General features: G+C 53.0%; 6 protein-coding genes across 6 annotated transcripts; 5 read left to right on the top strand and 1 right to left on the bottom strand.

Moving 5' to 3' along the window:
- Window positions 1-1,187: 1,187 nt before the first annotated feature.
- On the top strand, window positions 1,188-2,379 carry LRP88_07028 (peroxisomal membrane anchor protein conserved region-domain-containing protein; the record flags this gene model as incomplete). Its single annotated transcript, XM_083243565.1, has 2 exons — window positions 1,188-1,532; window positions 1,582-2,379. 2 exons carry the CDS (start codon window positions 1,188-1,190, stop codon window positions 2,377-2,379), a joined length of 1,143 nt encoding a protein of 380 aa, XP_083100789.1.
- A 212-nt stretch (window positions 2,380-2,591) lies between these two features.
- On the bottom strand, window positions 2,592-6,521 carry LRP88_07027 (chromo domain-containing protein; the record flags this gene model as incomplete). Its single annotated transcript, XM_083243564.1, has 1 exon — window positions 2,592-6,521. One exon carries the CDS (start codon window positions 6,519-6,521, stop codon window positions 2,592-2,594), a length of 3,930 nt encoding a protein of 1,309 aa, XP_083100788.1.
- A 1,673-nt stretch (window positions 6,522-8,194) lies between these two features.
- LRP88_07026 (ras family-domain-containing protein) lies at window positions 8,195-9,116 on the top strand (the record flags this gene model as incomplete). Its single annotated transcript, XM_083243563.1, has 5 exons — window positions 8,195-8,215; window positions 8,284-8,296; window positions 8,377-8,766; window positions 8,834-8,914; window positions 8,983-9,116. The coding sequence occupies 5 exons, from the start codon at window positions 8,195-8,197 to the stop codon at window positions 9,114-9,116; spliced, it is 639 nt and encodes a 212-aa protein (XP_083100787.1).
- A 789-nt stretch (window positions 9,117-9,905) lies between these two features.
- On the top strand, window positions 9,906-10,949 carry LRP88_07025 (ribosome biogenesis protein BRX1; the record flags this gene model as incomplete). The annotated part of the gene is made up of 3 exons (XM_083243562.1): window positions 9,906-10,027; window positions 10,087-10,304; window positions 10,354-10,949. The coding sequence occupies 3 exons, from the start codon at window positions 9,906-9,908 to the stop codon at window positions 10,947-10,949; spliced, it is 936 nt and encodes a 311-aa protein (XP_083100786.1).
- Window positions 10,950-11,977: 1,028 nt separating this feature from the next.
- On the top strand, window positions 11,978-13,318 carry LRP88_07024 (uncharacterized protein; the record flags this gene model as incomplete). The annotated part of the gene is made up of 2 exons (XM_083243561.1): window positions 11,978-12,760; window positions 12,812-13,318. The coding sequence occupies 2 exons, from the start codon at window positions 11,978-11,980 to the stop codon at window positions 13,316-13,318; spliced, it is 1,290 nt and encodes a 429-aa protein (XP_083100785.1).
- Window positions 13,319-14,503: 1,185 nt separating this feature from the next.
- On the top strand, window positions 14,504-16,878 carry LRP88_07023 (histone deacetylase HDA1; the record flags this gene model as incomplete). The annotated part of the gene is made up of 5 exons (XM_083243560.1): window positions 14,504-16,023; window positions 16,080-16,143; window positions 16,193-16,285; window positions 16,336-16,507; window positions 16,562-16,878. The coding sequence occupies 5 exons, from the start codon at window positions 14,504-14,506 to the stop codon at window positions 16,876-16,878; spliced, it is 2,166 nt and encodes a 721-aa protein (XP_083100784.1).
- Window positions 16,879-18,417: the final 1,539 nt, after the last annotated feature.

The raw sequence follows: 18,417 nt of genomic DNA, 5'->3' as shown, positions 1-18,417 counted from the left end.
ACTTGTCGCCCAAGTAGGTGCTTCCTCCGTGCGGCTGCTATCAGACAAGCCCGGCATTTGTCCCTATCATTTGGCAATGGAAGGAATGGGCAATGTTGCAATGACGGCAGCCACCAAAAAATGACGAACGATGGTATTGGTGTTGATGCGCCCCAGGAAAGGAGACGAGACAAAAAACGAATGACCATAACTCACCTGTCACAAAATTCGGTTCTCCTGTCGCACAAGAGAGCTCGGTTTCTCCTGCAATTTGCTGATTCTACCGCTGGACTTTCTCTGTAAGCAGGTCTGCAGCTTGGCTTTAGGTGATTCAATGGCCTTGAACAGGGTCAGAGGCCAAGCCTACGGAGCGAGCGGCAATCCAATGGCCCCCGCGCGCAAGAGAGTTTCCCTACTGCTCCTCAACTGCTAAGCTGCCGTAGGTCCTCTGAGGCGTGAGACGGATCGCCGTTACACGCTGGCGATGTGTCGGCTGGTTGGTGGTTGACTGGTGCAGTGAGATTGGCTGATGCGGGTGGACGATGGCTGCTGATTCCTGCTGTCGCGTAGCTTTGCAGGCGGTTTCGGTGTTTGAGGTGAGTGCGGATGGCAATACGCATACGAACCGCTCACTCGGCAAGGTTTCAAGCCCTCAGCAAAGCCCTTGAAAGCGTGGCAAGTCGTTCACTTTGATGTTGATCTAGATTTGATGAGCTCTGAAGCGAATGCGCGTTTGAACCAGGACACCGTTTCCGAGCGACCGTTCCGTTTTGATTCCGCTTTGAACACCGTAACAGACGGCGCGTGCTGTACCGTCTTCGGGATAGCTTCCCACGAGCCTGTCCGCGTCGCAAGCATTCATGACCTCAAGACATCGCGAATAGCCAAAGTGTAACATAACATCCATGGAAAGCATCACAGGCATGTGTATAAATAAATATTGAGTTCCCTAAACCTTTACCAGGTAAATCAGCCGTGGTAGAGAACGGCAGTTGCGACCTTCACTCCCCCCCACAAGAACCCCAGATTGTACCAACATGCGCTAGCTCCACCGTTTCCCGGCAAGAGACGCCGAGGCATGTGCGTGTCTACCTCGCCGAACCTTACCCGCGTCGGCATCAGAGAGCTTCAACTCGCCTCCTCCTTGTGTGATTCTTGTTTATCGATCATCTCAGTATTCTTGTGTCAATCGCGAAAGGCATAGCAAGATGAGCGACTCCGACTCGAACCCCGGCCAGCCCACTATCCCAGACTGGCAAAAGACACAGACCGAGGACAACGAGAGCCAGAGCACCGAGCCGGCACCTACACCGAGCAGTTCGGCATCAGAAGTTGATGCGCCCGCGGCAGAGACACCAGCTGAGGAGACACAAGAAGCTGCGCCTGAACCCTCCTCTGAAGACAGCCTCACGGTTGCGCGGCGCTTCCTCGACAACGATGCTGTGCGCCATGCGCCACATGATAAGAAGGTCGCGTTCTTGAAGTCCAAGGGCATCAACGACGCCGACATCGAGACTCTCCTTGCTGATGATGAGTCCTCCTCTGCGCCAGAGGTCCGTCCCCTTGATCAAACTCACAGAACAGGTCGCTGACTTCTCCTAGGCCGAGACCAGGTCAGATACCTCCGACTCGCGATCCTCCTTCGTCCCGACGCCGACCGAAACCCTCTCCCCATCACCATCCTCTCAACCACCCGTCGACCGCCCTCCCATCGTAACATACCCCGAATTCCTAGCAAAGTCACCCCGTCCTCCTCCCCTCGTGACAACGGACCGCCTCTTCAACGCCCTCTATGCCATCACTGGCCTCTCTACCCTCGTCTACGGCGCAAGCCGCTACATCGTCCGCCCGATGGTAGACCACCAGGCCGAGGCTCGCACAGAGTTTCATGATCTGACGTCCCGCAAAATGGATGCCCTCGTCGCAAAGCTCGAAAAGACAGTGTCAGAGGTGCCCCCCAAGAAGCCCGTTGCCGACGCCGCAAACGCCGAGGACAGCGATGCGGAGGACCCGACCGAGATGTTCCATCGGGACATGGGCACTCAGACAACCTTCCCCATCAGCTCCGTGACGGCCTTGTCGGAGAATGGCGGTGCAAAGGGGTCCTCTGCCAAACACAACGCCACCCAACTTGCCAGTTTGAACAAGACGCTCTCTGGCTTGAAGGATGAGTATCGCTCACAGAGCGAGGGGATTGACAAGATCAAGACGGCCATCGATGTGCTTCGGGATGACCTCGATAACCTTACCTTTACGGGCCAGTCGACTATGGGCAGCTACGACTTGTATGGTCGGACGCGCAAGAGTGAGCCTGATGACGAGATTCGCAAGGTGAGGGACAACATCCGCCGTGTCAAGGGTGTCCTGCTCAGCACCAGGAACTTTGCCACGGCAAGATGATGGAGTGAAGCCTTTCGAGAACATAGATATTAATTTGCGTCTTCTCCCGCCTCACGGGAACGCTGATGCTGTATTCATAGCCAGTTACAATGCCTCCGTACATACATGAGTTCGTCCAATATACCCTCCATCCATTCGTTCATCCACCCATCGTGATACAAGAACCATCATCTTGGTGCGACTTGACCGAGTGTGTCATCTCGTATCTCATCTCAGACCTTCTTAGGGTCATCGATCTTGTACTTGTTAAAAACTGCCTCCCACGGTGTAACCTGAAGTTGTTCAAAGCCGCGCCCCTCCTCCGCCTGCTGGTGGTACCACTCCATTGTTGGACGAAACTTGAACTCTATCCTCTCTTGCTTGGTGCTGCGCTCACCCTCTCTGATGGTGTGCTGGTAGAGACGATTCTTGCAATTCGTAGGCCTATTCATTGGCTTCCCACGAGGAGGGTGGAAGACTGTAAGTAGCCCATCCTCAGGGTCCTCCTCGACTGATTCTTCTCGCTCATCAATATCCATTGGTTCTGGGGAAAGGGTTCGAGTACCGACAGGCGCGTCGCCGGCCTTAATAAGCCTCCACCCCCTATGTGGCATTGTATGGTGTGGAGCCGGGATGTACACCTTGAGGTTGTCCACGAATGTCTTGAATTGGTCAAGCGCAATGTCAAGTAGTTCAGTCAAGCCTGGAGGCTTGCTGTTGAGACCCGCGACCCAAACCTTTTCCAGCGGTAGTACCGGAGTGAGATCCGTTTGCACGGCGTTTATCAGCTCACGCTGTGCTTGAATAAGATCTCCCTCATAGATATCCCCGTGGCCAGAATCAGCAAGGTTTCCCTTCCTCGCGGGATCCCAGATGAGTAACTCGGCAGTTTTCCATGGCTTTCTGTGCGGTTCGACAGGCCGGTACACCATGATCCAGGGCCGACGAGTCTTCCCAATGGCCCTAGGGTCTCTCTTGGGATCCCAGGTTCCATCCATAGTGTAGAAAAAAGCCATAGCAGTGTTATGGTACCTGTGTGCAGACTCCAAAATATGGTCGCGGATGAACCTCATGCACTTCCCATAGGGGTCAAAGGCGTTGTGATAATCAGCAAAATCAAAGGCCATGGCCGAGTCCCAGTATGAGACTGGAAACTTGTAGATGATGTGTGGGCTCCAACCAGACTCCTTAGTCTTGTCATCAAGTTTCGACAGAAACGTCTTGAAAGAGTGGGCATCGTCGCCGGGAATGAGCTGCAATTGCGTGCGAGACTGGTCGGTAGTGGGCTGAGTAGATGCTGTGGTTATCACTGAATCCTTCCGGTCGAGAAGGGAATAGACGTCATCTGGGTTGGCAAATGTCGATGCCAGGTACTTTCGCCTTGTGATATAACGAGACATCCTTTGACCGTCCGGCTCGCTGGAACCCAAGACGCTGAACTTTCGGAACTGATCCATGTTCATGATGGACCACCACCCAAACCAATTGACCAAGCTCTGTTCATCGTTGCCGTCGATGCATTCAGGGGCAAAGATAAACGGGGGGTGCTCATCGCTCGCCCCGTCGATGAGGGCCAAAACCATGGACCAGGTCTTGTTCAGTGCATCAACCCCTTCTTTACTGTTGACGGGAATTTGTTTCAAGTTGCGTGACAGCTTGGTCAGCTTAGCGGCCTTTTCCGAGGCCAAATCGCGGATCCAAGAGTCAAACCCAGCGCAGACAACAAGTCGGACTGCGTCGTTGTCACGATTCCAGGCCTTCCAGAACCATTTGAAGAAGTTCCACACTTGCTGGGGCTGAGACACCATGAAGCTTGGCGTAACCATGATGGCTTTCCGGTTAGGGCATATGGGTTGAAGGCTGATGTCTCCGATCTCGGTCGCATTGTCACCAGAAGGGAACATGGCCGAGGGGTGTGTAGACTTGGAGAAGAGCCAGAACTGGAAGTTTGTGGGCGAGGAATGAAGAAGGAAGTGTAGGTTGGGGAAGAGCCGGACAGACCATATCGCTTCCTCGGGAATGATGACCACTCCATGCTCCATCTTCAAAAAGGTGAGCCAGTGCCCAGGAAAGACACTTGTAAAGATTCTGCAGTCAGGGTTACAGCTCCGGAGCCAACGACCCAAGAACATCGCTTCCAAGTCGGCTTGTGGCGGAAAGGCGAGGAAGAAGTGATGCTTGGTTGGTTTGTTGAGGGCATTCTCTGGCAGCAACCGCTCGTAATGGAAGTTGAAGAGTCGGTGCATCACCGTCGCCCCAATGCGCGGCAGGACATCACTGGAGGTGATTTCGCCCGGGATCGAGATTGGGGCAAGCGATGTTAACCATTGGGGAGCTGACCGGAATAAGATGTATTTTAACTCGGGCGCCGTACGGTCAGAGGGAATTGTCTGGCCATCCTCTGGCGCGTGTAGCAAGATACACAAGTCTGGATGTTGGAAGAGAATAGCCATAGATCTGACCCGTAGCCAACTACATATTGATGCAAGGCTGGACGGGTCATCATTTGCACTCACGACACCACTGACTGGCTCCACGGTAGAAATGGAGGTTATACAGTCCTGGAAATCTTTCAACATGCAGGAATGTGTGAAGGCCAGCTTTGACTGGTTCTCCAGGACAGAGGACCAAGTCTGTCCCGGCTTGGGCTGAGGCCCCTTGAACGTGACAGATATTGACGCTGAGGCTCTAGGACCGAATTGGACGTCTTTGGTAATGGTGTAAAGGGCCTGGTGTGCGTTGTTGCTGGTGACAGGCGACTCCTCGGCCCAGCGAACACGTCTCGGTGGAGGGCTTGGCGGTAACGACATCTCAGGCTCCTCGATCTTTGTCACTCTTGAAGCTGAGGGGGGGGTTGGGAAGAAAAGACTCTCGTCCTCTTCGGCAATGTCCATCAAGTCCTCCACCGGGGTAATGGTTGTTTCTTCCACTTGACCCCAGCTGATTGACTTCTTCTTTTTCTTGGGTTTCGTAGGCTCCTGCTCGCTCGCAGGCGAGTCTCCCTCTCGTCGAACACTGCCGTCATTGTGAGCCACTGAGTTTGCCTCCTCTGCCTCAACAGCATCCGGGTTTGAATCGTTAACGGGAGGTTTCTGAGCGGACCGCCTTTTCTCTCTCGGATTGAGGGAAAAAAGAACAGCTGGCTTTGGCGGTGCCACTACGCCGTCTTTGTCGCGACTTCTTTTTTCGAGTATTCGTGTAAAGCGATGCTTAAGCATCTTTGGTTGTTTTGTTGGGTCTTCAACAGCATCGGCCAGAGTGGTCCGCTGCTTTGTCACTTTCCCGCCTGAAAACACATTGCCAGTGAAGGCATCGGGTGCCTGGGCCTTGCGGACGACTACTTCCTTGCCGTTTGTCTCAGAACTGGTGCGCCGAGGCGGGTTTGGACGACCAAATTTGCTGGTCAGACCGCTTGATGGACGGGCGACTTGTCGACGTGGTCCATCAGGTCTCCTCAAACCATCTCCTGAAGCTCGTCGAGGCGTATCCTTTTTTGTTGCCGGGGGTGAAACAGGCTCAACTTGTTCAGGCGACTTCTCTCGAGCAGGAGCTGTGCGTTTTCGGCGGCCTCTTCTTGGAGAATCATCTGCGTCATCTTTGTCCGGTTGTGCTGACGTGACCGTTTGGCCCAGCTCGGGAGGTGAAGGAGGGGGTTGATCGTCAGTCTTGATATCGACCTTTTGCTCAGATGAACTCGGTGTCGATGTTTCATCAGGATCCTCGCCTATTGGCCAAAGATTGAGCGCTTCGATGTGCTCCTCAAAGGTGGTCGGATACACCGTAGGCTCGAGACCTCTCTCGAGACGCTTACGATTTCGTTCTTCGTGCCGAGCCAGCTTGGACCTGAACCTCTCTATTGAAGCCTTTCTCCACGCGCCAATGTTGCGGTTTGACTTTCGTTCATGGTCATCTTGCTGCTTGGTCTCTTGCCAGTGAGTGAGAAGGCTCGCGCTGAGGTTTTCCTCTGGTTCCCAGGATGCGTCAAATAGCTCATATCCTTCCCATCTGATCAAGTAATATAACTTGCCACCATCTTCATGTTCCGCGAGAACAGATGAAACAGTCCATTCTTCCTCCGAGTCAATCTCAGTCTCGATGGTGGAGGTGATCGAGGCTGTCTCGATCTCATCAACGCCAGCGTTGCCGGGGGATAGCTCTTCCATGGCTTTCTGGGTGGATGATAGCCATCAAACCATTGGATGTGTGTGGTGAGTGTCTGTAAGGATGGAGAAGGCGTTTGTGGTGGACGTGGTCACAGAGAGTGCAGCTCAGTTGCCAGCTCGCTCGTGGCAGAGTAACGAAGAACTTGCAGAACGAGTGAAGTAGGCAATTCCTTGGTAAAAAGGAAAGGAGGGTGAAGCGATACTAGGTCTATTGAGGTATGTGACTCTCGCCCCGTGCAAACAGCCAACTCCCTGCAATCACTGTAATCTGCTCGCGGCTCGGGTACTGCGGCGATGGCGCTGAACTTGCCCTGTGAGCTGTTAGATGTGTTAAATCTGAGAGTGTTTGGTTTCGCACGTTGGATATTCTCAGGTGCCGGGAAATTCAGATTGTTTGGCCGATTTATTTGAGCAATTCAACAACCCTGAGTCCTGGGGGCGGATGTTCTCAGATCGCGTGTGTTGGCGCGGCAGCAACTAGCCGCGATAGCACGTGACTCCTCCGTCCATTAATGAAAGTGGCTGCAGTGGAGAGTGGCAGCCACCAAATGAAGGCAGTTGCCCTGATGGACGATTTGCATAGCTTGGAATTGATCATCTCGCGCTCAAGGTTACGTAGTGGATAGTAGAGAGGCGGGAGACAAGCCATAGACTGGAGATAGGCTCCTTGTTAACCTTAGTAGAGGCTCTCGGCTCTTGGTTTAGGTTTGGCTCTCGCGAATTTCGTGTCCTACCTGACGCAACCGGCGAGTTTGCGACTGGGTCTAAGCTATTTGGTACATCCAGAAACGGGCGATCAAGGAGTGTTGATGGGTCCTCCAAGTCGTCGCATCATATGCGCCGTCGTTTGCCAGTCCAAATCTTCATCGTTGTGGTGTTACTTGGCTGCTATCGCTTCGCTTAGCGAGACCACAATGCAACCATGGAGCTTTAAAAGGCAGCCTGAGTATGGGGGATGTTGACCAGCAAGTCTTGATGAGGTTGTAGCGTTCTCGTAATAAGCCTCTGTCAAGCCCGTGTGGCTGGAAATGACAAACAAGATTCCCCTGGCGTCCCGGACAACACCACAGCTTGATTGATATCCACGTGCCTACAAGGCATCATTGATTGTCAGTTGTTAGTGAGGGTCTCCTCCTGCAGCCTCCGGATTAGGTAGCCAATTAATGCGCCCATGACTTCAGCACTCGGTCCCCTCTATCGTTGCCTGCTCCCTACAGAGAGCTAGCTACGGGCGAGAAACCACTCGGGCGCTGCCTTCTAGGGGCCAGGTTGCATTTTCACTGCATTCCCTGGATAATGGATCCATCCATCCATTGTTGCTAAACTGGAAGCGAACTGGACTGGACTGCTGCCATGGAGCACTGGCTGCCCGTACTGCAACCTGGTGGTACTTGTGCTACCTGGCCTTACTGGGTGCCACCGCCTGGCATTTACTGGTACCTGGTACTGGTATGGAGCACTCCCCTACAGCCTTTACGCTTTTTACCCCTCGGCACGGGTTAAGGTACAACAACCGCCTATCGCCAGAGCCGCGCATTCTCTCCCTCTCCACATCCCACACCTCAACGACGTCGACTCTCTCCTCTCGCAGCGCCAGCGCACTCACCTTCATCCTCATCCTCCATCCTTGAATCCTTCCTCGACGCCTTCGCCCGAGCTACAACATCGCAACCATGGCCAACGACGAGTATGATGTGCGTCCTCTTCCCCTCCCTAGCCTTTTCTGTCCCGCCAGTTGCTGACCAGTGGGCCCCCTTTGCAGTTCCTCTTCAAAGGTGCCGTCATCTACCATCTCCAAGGCCACGCCTGGCCCGACGACCTGCCGCCGCCCGTTGCTGACATTGTGAACCTGCAGTCGTGTTGATCGGAGACTCTGGAGTCGGAAAGTCCAACCTTCTCAGTCGATTCACCCGAAACGAGTTCAACCTAGACTCCAAGTCGACTATCGGTGTCGAGTTCGCCACTAGGTCCATCCAGGTCGACTCCAAGACGATCAAGGCCCAGATCTGGGATACCGCTGGCCAGGAGCGATACCGCGCCATTACCTCCGCCTACTACCGAGGCGCTGTGGGCGCCCTACTCGTCTACGATATCAGCAAGCACCAGACCTACGAGAACGTCACGCGATGGCTCAAGGAGCTGCGAGATCACGCCGACGCCAATATCGTCATTATGTTGGTTGGAAACAAGAGTGATTTGCGACACCTCAGGGCTGTTCCCACCGAGGAGGCCAAGTCCTTTGCCAGTACGCTTCCCCCGCGAGCGCCGATTTGTCTCGGGGAAGGAATCTTTGCTGATAGTTGCATTCGCAGGCGAAAACCACCTGTCCTTTATCGAGACTTCTGCTCTCGACGCCAGCAATGTCGAGCTTGCCTTCCAGAACATTTTGACCGGTACGTGACCCCTGCCCTCTGCTACCCCTCTACGATCTGGCCAGGGCCGCGACTAACTGACCACACAGAGATCTACCGCATCGTCTCTAGCAAGGCCCTCGACAGCGGCGACAGCGCTCAGGCCACCATAGGTGCGGGCACCAACATCTCGCTCAGCAAGCCGGCCGACGACGATGCTGCAAAGGGCGGAAAGTGCTGTTAAGTTCTCTGAGGGGACCGTTTCCCAATGGTCATAGGGCTTTGGGGGTTTGGGATACCTGGCGTCTCGTTTGTCCCCGGAAACGCTCGTCGCCGAAGGAGAGACTGGAGGAGACGAGGAATCGTGATACGTCTTTTTTTGATATCAGAAGGCGCGGTTACTTCGGCTTTCCTTTGTTCTTATTTTTGTCATGATGGTTGTCTGGGGTTGATGCGTCCAACGATCGCTGCGACATGGTCATCTTAACGTAGCTGAATGAATTCTTTATAATGTTTCCCCTAATCATGTCTGAGCTGGACACACGTCATCACTCCTCAGTTGTTCCAGAGGCGCAAGAGGCTCAGATGTGCTTTAAATGGGTGCCTGCTCGGCAGATGGCGGGGTTGAAGGCATCAGATCATGCAATCTCGTAGACGACGTCAGCATTGACCTCTCTGTTAGCAGTTCTCACGATATTCAGGCCTTCAATATCTGCCTGTACCACAAAAAGAATTCCTCGGCCAAGGCCTGCAACTCCTGAGTGGCCCTGGCCAAGGGCATACCTACTGCATGCCTACCTTACCTCCTGTACCCGCTCGGCTGTCTGAGTTCTGAAGCGGTGTCGCGGCTCCACCAAGCCCCCACTTGCGATAAGACCAGCTCCAAGCTTATCGCAGCGGAGAAAATCTGCTACCGACCAAAATTTTTGGAAAACCGCCAGCCCGCCGCGTCGCAAAGATTGGTCCTGCTATTGTTTGCGACAACTGCCTTGACAGGAGATTGAAAATCCCCCACAACTCTTGTTTATTCACCATGGCAGCCGTCTACAAGTCCATCTCCAAGACCAGTGGCTCAAAGGCCGAGGCGCCTAGCAATGGCGTCAAGAAGAACAAGCAGAGAGTCTTGATCCTCTCCTCGAGAGGCGTCACCTTCCGGTGAGTTGCACGACTTGGCCAGGGGGGCGCATTTAACTGACTTGGCAATTCTCACATAGACACCGCCATCTCTTGAATGATATTGCGTCGATGCTCCCTCACAGCCGAAAAGATGCCAAGTTCGACTCCAAGACGAAGCTCTACGAACTGAACGAGCTGGCCGAGATGTACAACTGCAACAACGTCATGTTCTTCGAAGCGAGAAAGGGAAAGGATCTCTATGTGTGGCTCAGCAAGGTCCCTAACGGACCTACAATCAAGTTCCACCTCCAGAACTGTAAGGGACAAACATGGCGGGACCTGATCGGAGTGCTAACGTGAAATAGTGCACACAATGGAGGAACTTCACTTCACCGGTAACTGCCTGAAGGGCTCGAGACCCGTCCTCTCCTTCGATGGCGCCTTCGACAAGCAACCCCACCTGCGAGTTATCAAGGAGCTCTTCCTCCACACCTTTGGCGTTCCCCAGGGCGCTCGGAAATCCAAGCCTTTCATCGACCACGTCATGGGCTTCAGCTTCGTCGACGGCAAGATCTGGGTCCGAAACTACCAGATCAACGAGGTTGAGGCTTCGCAAACCAAGGAGGGAGAGGAGGAGGATGAGGAGGCTGCCAAGTCAAAGTCCCGATCCGGAAACAAGGACACCGACATCAACCTGGTCGAGATTGGCCCCCGATTCGTCCTGACACCCATCGTGATCCAGGAGGGATCCTTTGGCGGACCCATCATCTACGAGAACAAGGAGTTTGTGTCGCCGAACCAGGTGCGAGCCGACCTTCGGCGGACAAAGGCCTCCCGACACAACTCTCGTGTGGAGAAGCACGTCGAGAGGTTAAACAAGAAGGGCGATCTCGGACTTCGGTCGGTCGGCGGACAGCGACCGGTCAAAGACGACCTGGACACCAAGATGCTGTTTGCCTAGACTTTTTGATACCTACCTGTCGATCGATACACTACCTACTGGCTTTCTGGGTCTGTAAACACCGGGACGGGGTGTGGGAGTTTGGGTCATTCTGCGCTGATATTAACCAAAAAGAAGAAGCAAATCAATTCAATATTGCCCGTCATTTATCGTCTCACTCGCCATGGATGTTGTACTAACCCGCCTGTCTGTTTATCTTGTTCTGACGCCATAGGTCGCATCATCATTTAACCCGCTCGGAAAATGTTCGGTGATTTGATATCAGAGCGCGACCTGGGTGTGTGTCATGGCCTCCCGTCTATATCAGTCATCCCCCTTTCCCTTCTTCCACCTTCAAGCTCTATTGCGCCTTCTACTCGAGCATCTGCGGAAGAAGCGCTGCTCGTGAAAACAGCCATGGGAATCTTGTCTGTTTCGAAATTGATGCCTGAGTGCATCCCCGCTACCGTGTCAAGCCCCAACGCTGGGGTGGCCGGACAGTAAACCACGATCACAAACGCTTCACGGTGTAGGTATTTACGCCTTGAAGCGACGCGGAGCGCATTGCTCTTTCCCATCATATTAGTTCCTTGCGGCCTCTACTTTGTCCCAAAGAAACGACCCAGACCTTGGTTGTCACGCTTATCATCCGTGTTGACAAACCACACTCAGTTTGAGATCCAACAACATCAACAAAGACGTAGGCTTGACGCGACGCCAACCCATTAATTGATTGCTTCACTAATCATATCAACTAAAAATGCAAATTCCATCAGGTTAGTCGCGCATAGCTCTTTGTTATCGGCATACTCACTCAGCTAACAGATTCCGTCTTAGTGGTCATCTTGCAGCTCTAGCAGGATTGGAAGCAGATTGTTGTACAAAAGAGAGCCTTCTGGCAATAATCTTTTGTCCCTGGATACTCAGCTACATTTAAATACTCTTCGATATCACATACGACTATCGAGCCCCCCTCTCTCACCCATCATCCAACTCACCCCATTCTCAATCCACCAACTCTCAACGAAATCCTCATCATGGCTACCAACATGGCCAGCACACCTAATACGCCTTACCTGACTGGGCTTCCCAACGAGATCGTCCTCGAAATCTATCATCAACTGAACCTGGATGGAGTTTTCAATCTCGCCGCTACTCACAGGACTTTCTATGAGCTCTTCAATAAGAGAAAGGCCTCCATTCTACTTCCTGTCTTGGTCCGGGACTTTAGTCCGTTTGATGAACTCTTGCAAGTTTATACCGCTTCAGCCGATGATCTTGATTCTCTTGGAGGCTTGTATGCTTCTCGAAGGGTCGTGTTCAAGCGCTTCATTGGAGACACGGGAACCGTCCTTGCTCCGCGGACAGAGTATCGACCTACTCCATCAGTCGCTTCCAGCAATGGGTTCACCGCGGTCAGCAAGACTGGAAAGCCCACTCTTCCCCACACTCACGCCATGAAGACGGTTGTCTTGACCGAGCAAGACTTGAAACCTCTTCTTAGCTATTGCCAGCTGGTGTCCAAGTGGCAGACCCGGTTTCCTCAGATGAGGTGGTATCACGAGCCCGAGAACTGCCGATACCTCCGCCAACACGAGGCTGAGCGGTTCCGTAGAGCCATGTATCGGTGGTGGCTTTACGGATTCTATTTTCACGGCGACTTCCCGCGTCCGCGGGTTGGGCTCCCCGAGCCTGGTGTGGACGACCCACGGCTGAGCCAGCTCCGGCGATACTCAATAAGTGAGTTGGTGGAGTTGATGGACCTGGTTGAGACCATGAAGGATGTGGTTCTTCATTATCTCTGCCCCCGCCTGGACCCTAATCAGGAATATGTGAGTATTGGTCCAAGACTGCTACCGTATTGACTTCTAATACCCGCTCAGGAAACCTGCGATTCTTATCTGCATGACGTTGCTGATCGACCCGAGTCCCTTTCGAGAGGGTGGCGGGACCAGAGTCGATGGGGTCGTATCGTCAAGACATACTGCAAGCTCGGTCCCAAAGAGCTGATGCATTTGTTTGACAACATCTACAGCTTTCCTCGCAAGCGTCTGATCGTCGAGGCTCGCCTTCTTCAGCCCAACCTTACTTTCGACCAGGAATCCATCTCAGTCGCCATCCAATGCGTCCTGGACGAGCGTCAGTGGTCGCTGAACATGCCAAGTCTACCTCAGGATGGCTCAGGGGGTGTCATTGACTGGGATGATGAGCGTGATGCTGAGCGGGTCAAGTTTGGAGGTGATGCCAGTCCTGATGGATCGCTACAAGGGGGCGCTCGGCTACTTCGGTCTTCCTCGCATTACTCGCCTCGAGGAGATGACGGATCTTGTTTGGAGGATATGCCGCGACAGTCTTGGATCGAAGGGCGATACATGATGTCGTTTGCATGAGTTTTGGCTTGTGTAGCGGATAGATTGTAGTTAGTGTTAAGCTTAGATGTGTGGTGTAAGGACGGATGGACGGTTAGACTAGATGGTGGCATATCCCGTATGGCGCGTCAATATTATCAGGGAAACATGTTCTGGTCGATCATTTCTATTACTACTCATACGTATTTCCAGCTTGTGATAGTACTCAATTGGGAATTCTACCCGGATGGGGGTTGCTCAGGAGAAGCGCTTCTAACGCTTGGGAACTGGCCCTGCCAGCTTCCATTCAACCAAGGCCTAACGCATGAAAGGATAATCGCGATATTCTCAACAAGCCAGTACTAAACTTGATTAAACCATCGGGATATTCTACATATACACAATACAATCTTTGCTGTTCTGCTTGGACGCAACCAGCCAAGGTATCAGAGATAGCACAACCCCCGCCCACTGGCAGGTCTGGCCATTCAGTGGCCCGTAGCGCCTGAGCCCAGCGCGCGCGCCAAAATTCACCTCCACCGCCCGAGCCTCACCTTCCGTCCCTTCATTTCAGAGCTAATGATCCATACCTATCAACCAAACCATCACCACGACGCGCGCTCAAAGACATTCACCACACGACCCTCGCTGTGCCCATCCAGCATTGGCTTCTTCTTATTTTTGTTAATCTGATATATATTCTGCTGCCTTTCTGAGCGCTCCCAGATAGCCGCGACACCCTCGAGATCGCGCCATCTCGTCGCATCGTGGAATCTCTTGCAGGGGTAAGTGATATGCCTCTCTTTCTATGCCTATTACATACCTCGCATTCTTGACCTTGTTGGGGGCCTTGCTCATAGGGCGCCTATTTATTGTTCTTGCATGCGCTGCTGCAAGTGGCTTGCGCGCCCTGGCACAAAGGAAAGCTGGTGTGTGAGAGTCGACTGCTCATGGAAAGGGAGACGTCTTGTTGGCATTCTCATTATCATCCCTTATCACCACGATTATTGAATTCAATGGGTGGTGTGAAAATGCTCTTGTTGTTCATGTCTCTAACCGCAACATAGTCGAGTTTGCCAACTGGTGTTTGCTGCTGAGACCAGTCCCGGATTTGCTCAAGCACTGTCTCAACCTCCTTTACAGCTCCTGGGGTCGCCAGGCCCTCAGTGAGGGAATCATTTGCTGTTAGAAATGGATTCAAGGGCCATGGATGCTGTCGACCTACCCATGAAGGACGCCGATGCGCCCAACGGGCTCAAGACGGACAACAGCATCGACGACGACGACACTGCGTCCGAGGATGCCAACTCCAGTGAGGAGGACCCTGAGCCTCAGGATCTTGCACTGGATCAGGTGCGGCGGCGAGGTCTATTGCCTACAGGCTGCTGTTATGACGACAGGATGAAACTTCACATGAACGCAGACTTCAGTCCAAATACCCATCATCCAGAAGACCCCCGCAGAATCCACGAGATCTTCAAGGCGTTCAAGAAAGCGGGCCTCGTCTATACCGGCTCCGAGGCAGACCTTCCAAGGATCATAAGAGAATGTCCTACACGATACATGTGGCGGATAGCTGCCCGTTCGGCGACAAAAGATGAGATCTGTCTCGCCCACTCAGCCGACCATTTCAGCTGGGTTGAGAATCTAGACAAGATCAGCACCGCGGAACTTCGAGAGTTGACTAGGAGATACGATCAAGGACGCGAATCCCTCTATGTCGGCAGCATGTCGTATCCCGCGGCCCTGCTCTCCGCTGGAGGCGCTATCGAGACCTGCAAGAATGTTGTCACAGGACAGGTGAAGAACGCGTTCGCCGTGATTCGACCGCCGGGGCACCACGCCGAGTTTGATGCGCCCATGGGCTTCTGTTTCTTCAACAATGTTCCAGTGGCCGTCAGAGTATGTCAGCAAGATTATCCCGATCTATGTCGCAAGGTCCTGATCCTGGACTGGGATGTCCACCACGGGAACGGAGTGCAAAACATCTTTTATCAGGATGCCAACGTTCTCTACATTTCGCTTCACGTGTACGCCAATGGAACATTTTACCCTGGAAAGCCACCGAATCCCATAACCCCCGACGGAGGCATCGAGAACTGTGGTAGTGGTCCTGGGCTCGGCAAGAACATCAACATTGGTTGGCATGACCAGGGCATGGGAGATGGTGAATACATGGCGGCCTTCCAGAAGATCATTATGCCCATTGCCAAGGAGTTCAATCCCGACCTGGTGGTTATCTCTGCCGGCTTTGATGCTGCGGATGGCGATGAGCTAGGAGGTTGCTTCGTTTCACCAGGCTGCTATGCTCACATGACACATATGCTCATGTCTCTGGCCGGCGGAAAGGTCTCTGTGTGTCTTGAAGGCGGCTACAACCTGAAAGCTATTTCCAAGTCAGCTGTCGCCGTCGCTCAGACACTCATGGGCGAGCCGCCACCCAAGATGGAGCTCCCCAAGATCAACAAGGAGGCTGCACGTATCTTGGCCAAGGTCCAGGCGCACCAGGCCCCGTACTGGGAGTGCATGCGGCCTGGCATTGTCGATGTGCCAGAGGTTCAGTCGCTCAATGCTAACCGCCTCCACGACGTTATTAGGAACGCCCAAAGACAAGTCCTGCAGACCAAGCACAACATGGTACCTCTCTACATCCAGCGCGAACAGCTGTACAAGTCGTATGAGAACCAAGTGCTGGTGACGCCGAGTCTGCATGAAGCGAACAAGATCCTGATTATTATTCACGATCCGTGAGTCGCAACCTGTCGCTTGTGGTCACAGTTCAAAGATTATTGACACTATTCAGTCCTCAACTCCTAGCTCAGCCGGACGTCATTGATACATCTCTCGACCCGCATAATGCTTGGGTTGTGAGTAGATTGAGAGCCATAACTTCAGAGATCAAGCTGACTGCTACAGGTTGATGGTGTGACTGAATACATTGACTGGGCTATTGGTCAGAAGTTTGGTGTCATGGATATCAACGTTCCTGCGTATATCACCCATGAAGAGGTACGTGCTTCATTCTTTTCAACACCACGCTTCTCTAACTCTGGGATCAGGATTCGGATGCATATATCCCAGGCTTCAAAGAAAAAGCCCTCCAGGAACAGATTCAGTCTCTAGTCTGCTACCTATGGGACAATTATCTACAACTATACGACGCAGAAAACATCTTCATCATGGGCGTCGGGAACGCCTATCTAGGAGTCAAGGTTCTTCTCGTAAACAGAGGTGAGCTGTTCGATGTGCTCGCTATTCTGAATGGCGCTAATGTATTAGTGATAGACTGCAAGGCAAGGATTTCCGGAGTGGTGAACTTTGTCAATGGAACACTCCGGCCAGTCAAGTCAGATATCGATACGGATCTCTCGTCCTGGTACAAGGATAACTCACGCGTCTACATCGCGGGCGACCATGCGTGCTGGTCCGATCCTGACCTGACTAGGAAGGTTCACAAGCGCCGCTTCGGAACGGTTGTGCGAAGCCCTAAGTTTGGTCTCAACAAGATGATGCAGGCCCACGCGGACGAGGCACGCGCGTGGATCCTGGAGAGAGTTGTTGAGGCATCAGACGCGGATATGACAGATGATGAGAAGCAATGATGACGGCTGAGGACGTATGTGGAGGAGCCTTGTCTCGTCTTGGGAGGATTACTTATTACTCAGAAGGACAACATATTTACTTGCTGTCTGCGTTTGAGTTAGGAGGATCTTTTGCATGGTATACAAACCCTGGCTGCGCAATTGTACCAACAGATTCCATGGTCCTTTTAATTACAAAACCCGTTCGAAGTCTTCTTGCAAAGCATAACTCTCGTTGGTGAACAGTTGGGGGGGAGGTACAGTAGCTCGGTGTAAGTTGGGCGTATAGTGCGATTTGGTGTTGTCCCACTATCCGCACTGTCCTTATCGCTTATCCGGGAAATCTCCGAACCATCATTTGGATAGCACCTACCATCTTGCGAAAGACAAGCACGCGTGCTTGCGCTCTCCTGAACGCATCACACAACCTCTACTTCGCTTGTTCACGAGAAAAGCGCCTGCCGCGAGTTTCGCGGCGCCGAGATAGAAGCTATGGACCGTGATCGAGGTCGAAGGTAAGCGAGTCAACTCCGTTTCTCTTCTTTTCATCCCCAAGCATCATTCGCGCCACCATCAATCAGCATCCATCATCTACAACATAACATCCCCGCTCGGACTCGACACTCGCTGTTCTCTCTTCCGGATCGATCGCGCTAGCCTCAGGGCCCTCGACAATTCATAGTAGCCGTTGGATATCCGGACTGGGCTTGGAACCGACTCGACCTTGTCTGCGACCGAACCTTTCACGATGCCTACAACCGACCAGTCACCTGGCTTGACCAGGTCTCTATTCAACGATATATTCGGCAGATTTTCGCTTGAGGATATCATTCGAATCGATGGCCCACGTCCGCCTCGTCAAGCTTGCCGTCAAGTCGTCAGACTAGAGGGAATGAGGATATACTACGTTGGTCGAATGGGTCGGTTCCTGCGCATCCCCAATCAACCTGAGGGGTCAAACATGCGCCCGTGTCTCTGTGTCACCATTTACTTCGTAATGCGCTCGAGGTAGCTCTTTGAGGTGCTTTTGTTCAGCGAAGTGATTGTCGACAGGAGATACCATCCCCAGACAAGGGCCACAGGACTCCTCCCTCCATGGGAACAACCACGTGTTGAAGACCTGGTTAGGCAGCTCCTTGTGCCCATGGACGGTGCAAATGTAGCAACAGGGCAAAACAGGCGCCGTATGCCGTTGAGGCCCTAGCTATGTCCTCGGGATCGGCTACTGTTGCAGTCTCACTACTAAATCGATTTCCTCAACATCTCAACTACACCACAGCGAACAGTTCTGCTTCTTTATCGACATTCCTTTTCTGGCTCGCCTTCACTTTACATCAGCGCGTTTTCTCATTCATAACATCTTCAGCGTCATGGCACAGTTGCTAACTATATCAAGGTACGATGATGGGGAAGTCGTTAGGTATGGCGCTGGAGAGTCGTGGAGGCCTACTCCTCGGGACCGGTCACCTCGGCGGGCCAGGAGCCCAATTAGGGAACGGGCAAGGAGTCCACGACCTAGAAGTCCGCGTCCCCGAAGTCCAATTCCTTCAGGATCCGATA

This window comes from Fusarium phalaenopsidis, assembly GCF_050370095.1.
Source record: "Fusarium phalaenopsidis strain FUZ10S chromosome Unknown contig_32298, whole genome shotgun sequence".
NCBI lineage: Eukaryota > Fungi > Ascomycota > Sordariomycetes > Hypocreales > Nectriaceae > Fusarium > Fusarium phalaenopsidis.
The sequence above is the reverse complement of the archived record's forward strand: the minus strand, read 5'-3'. Positions and strand labels throughout refer to the sequence as shown.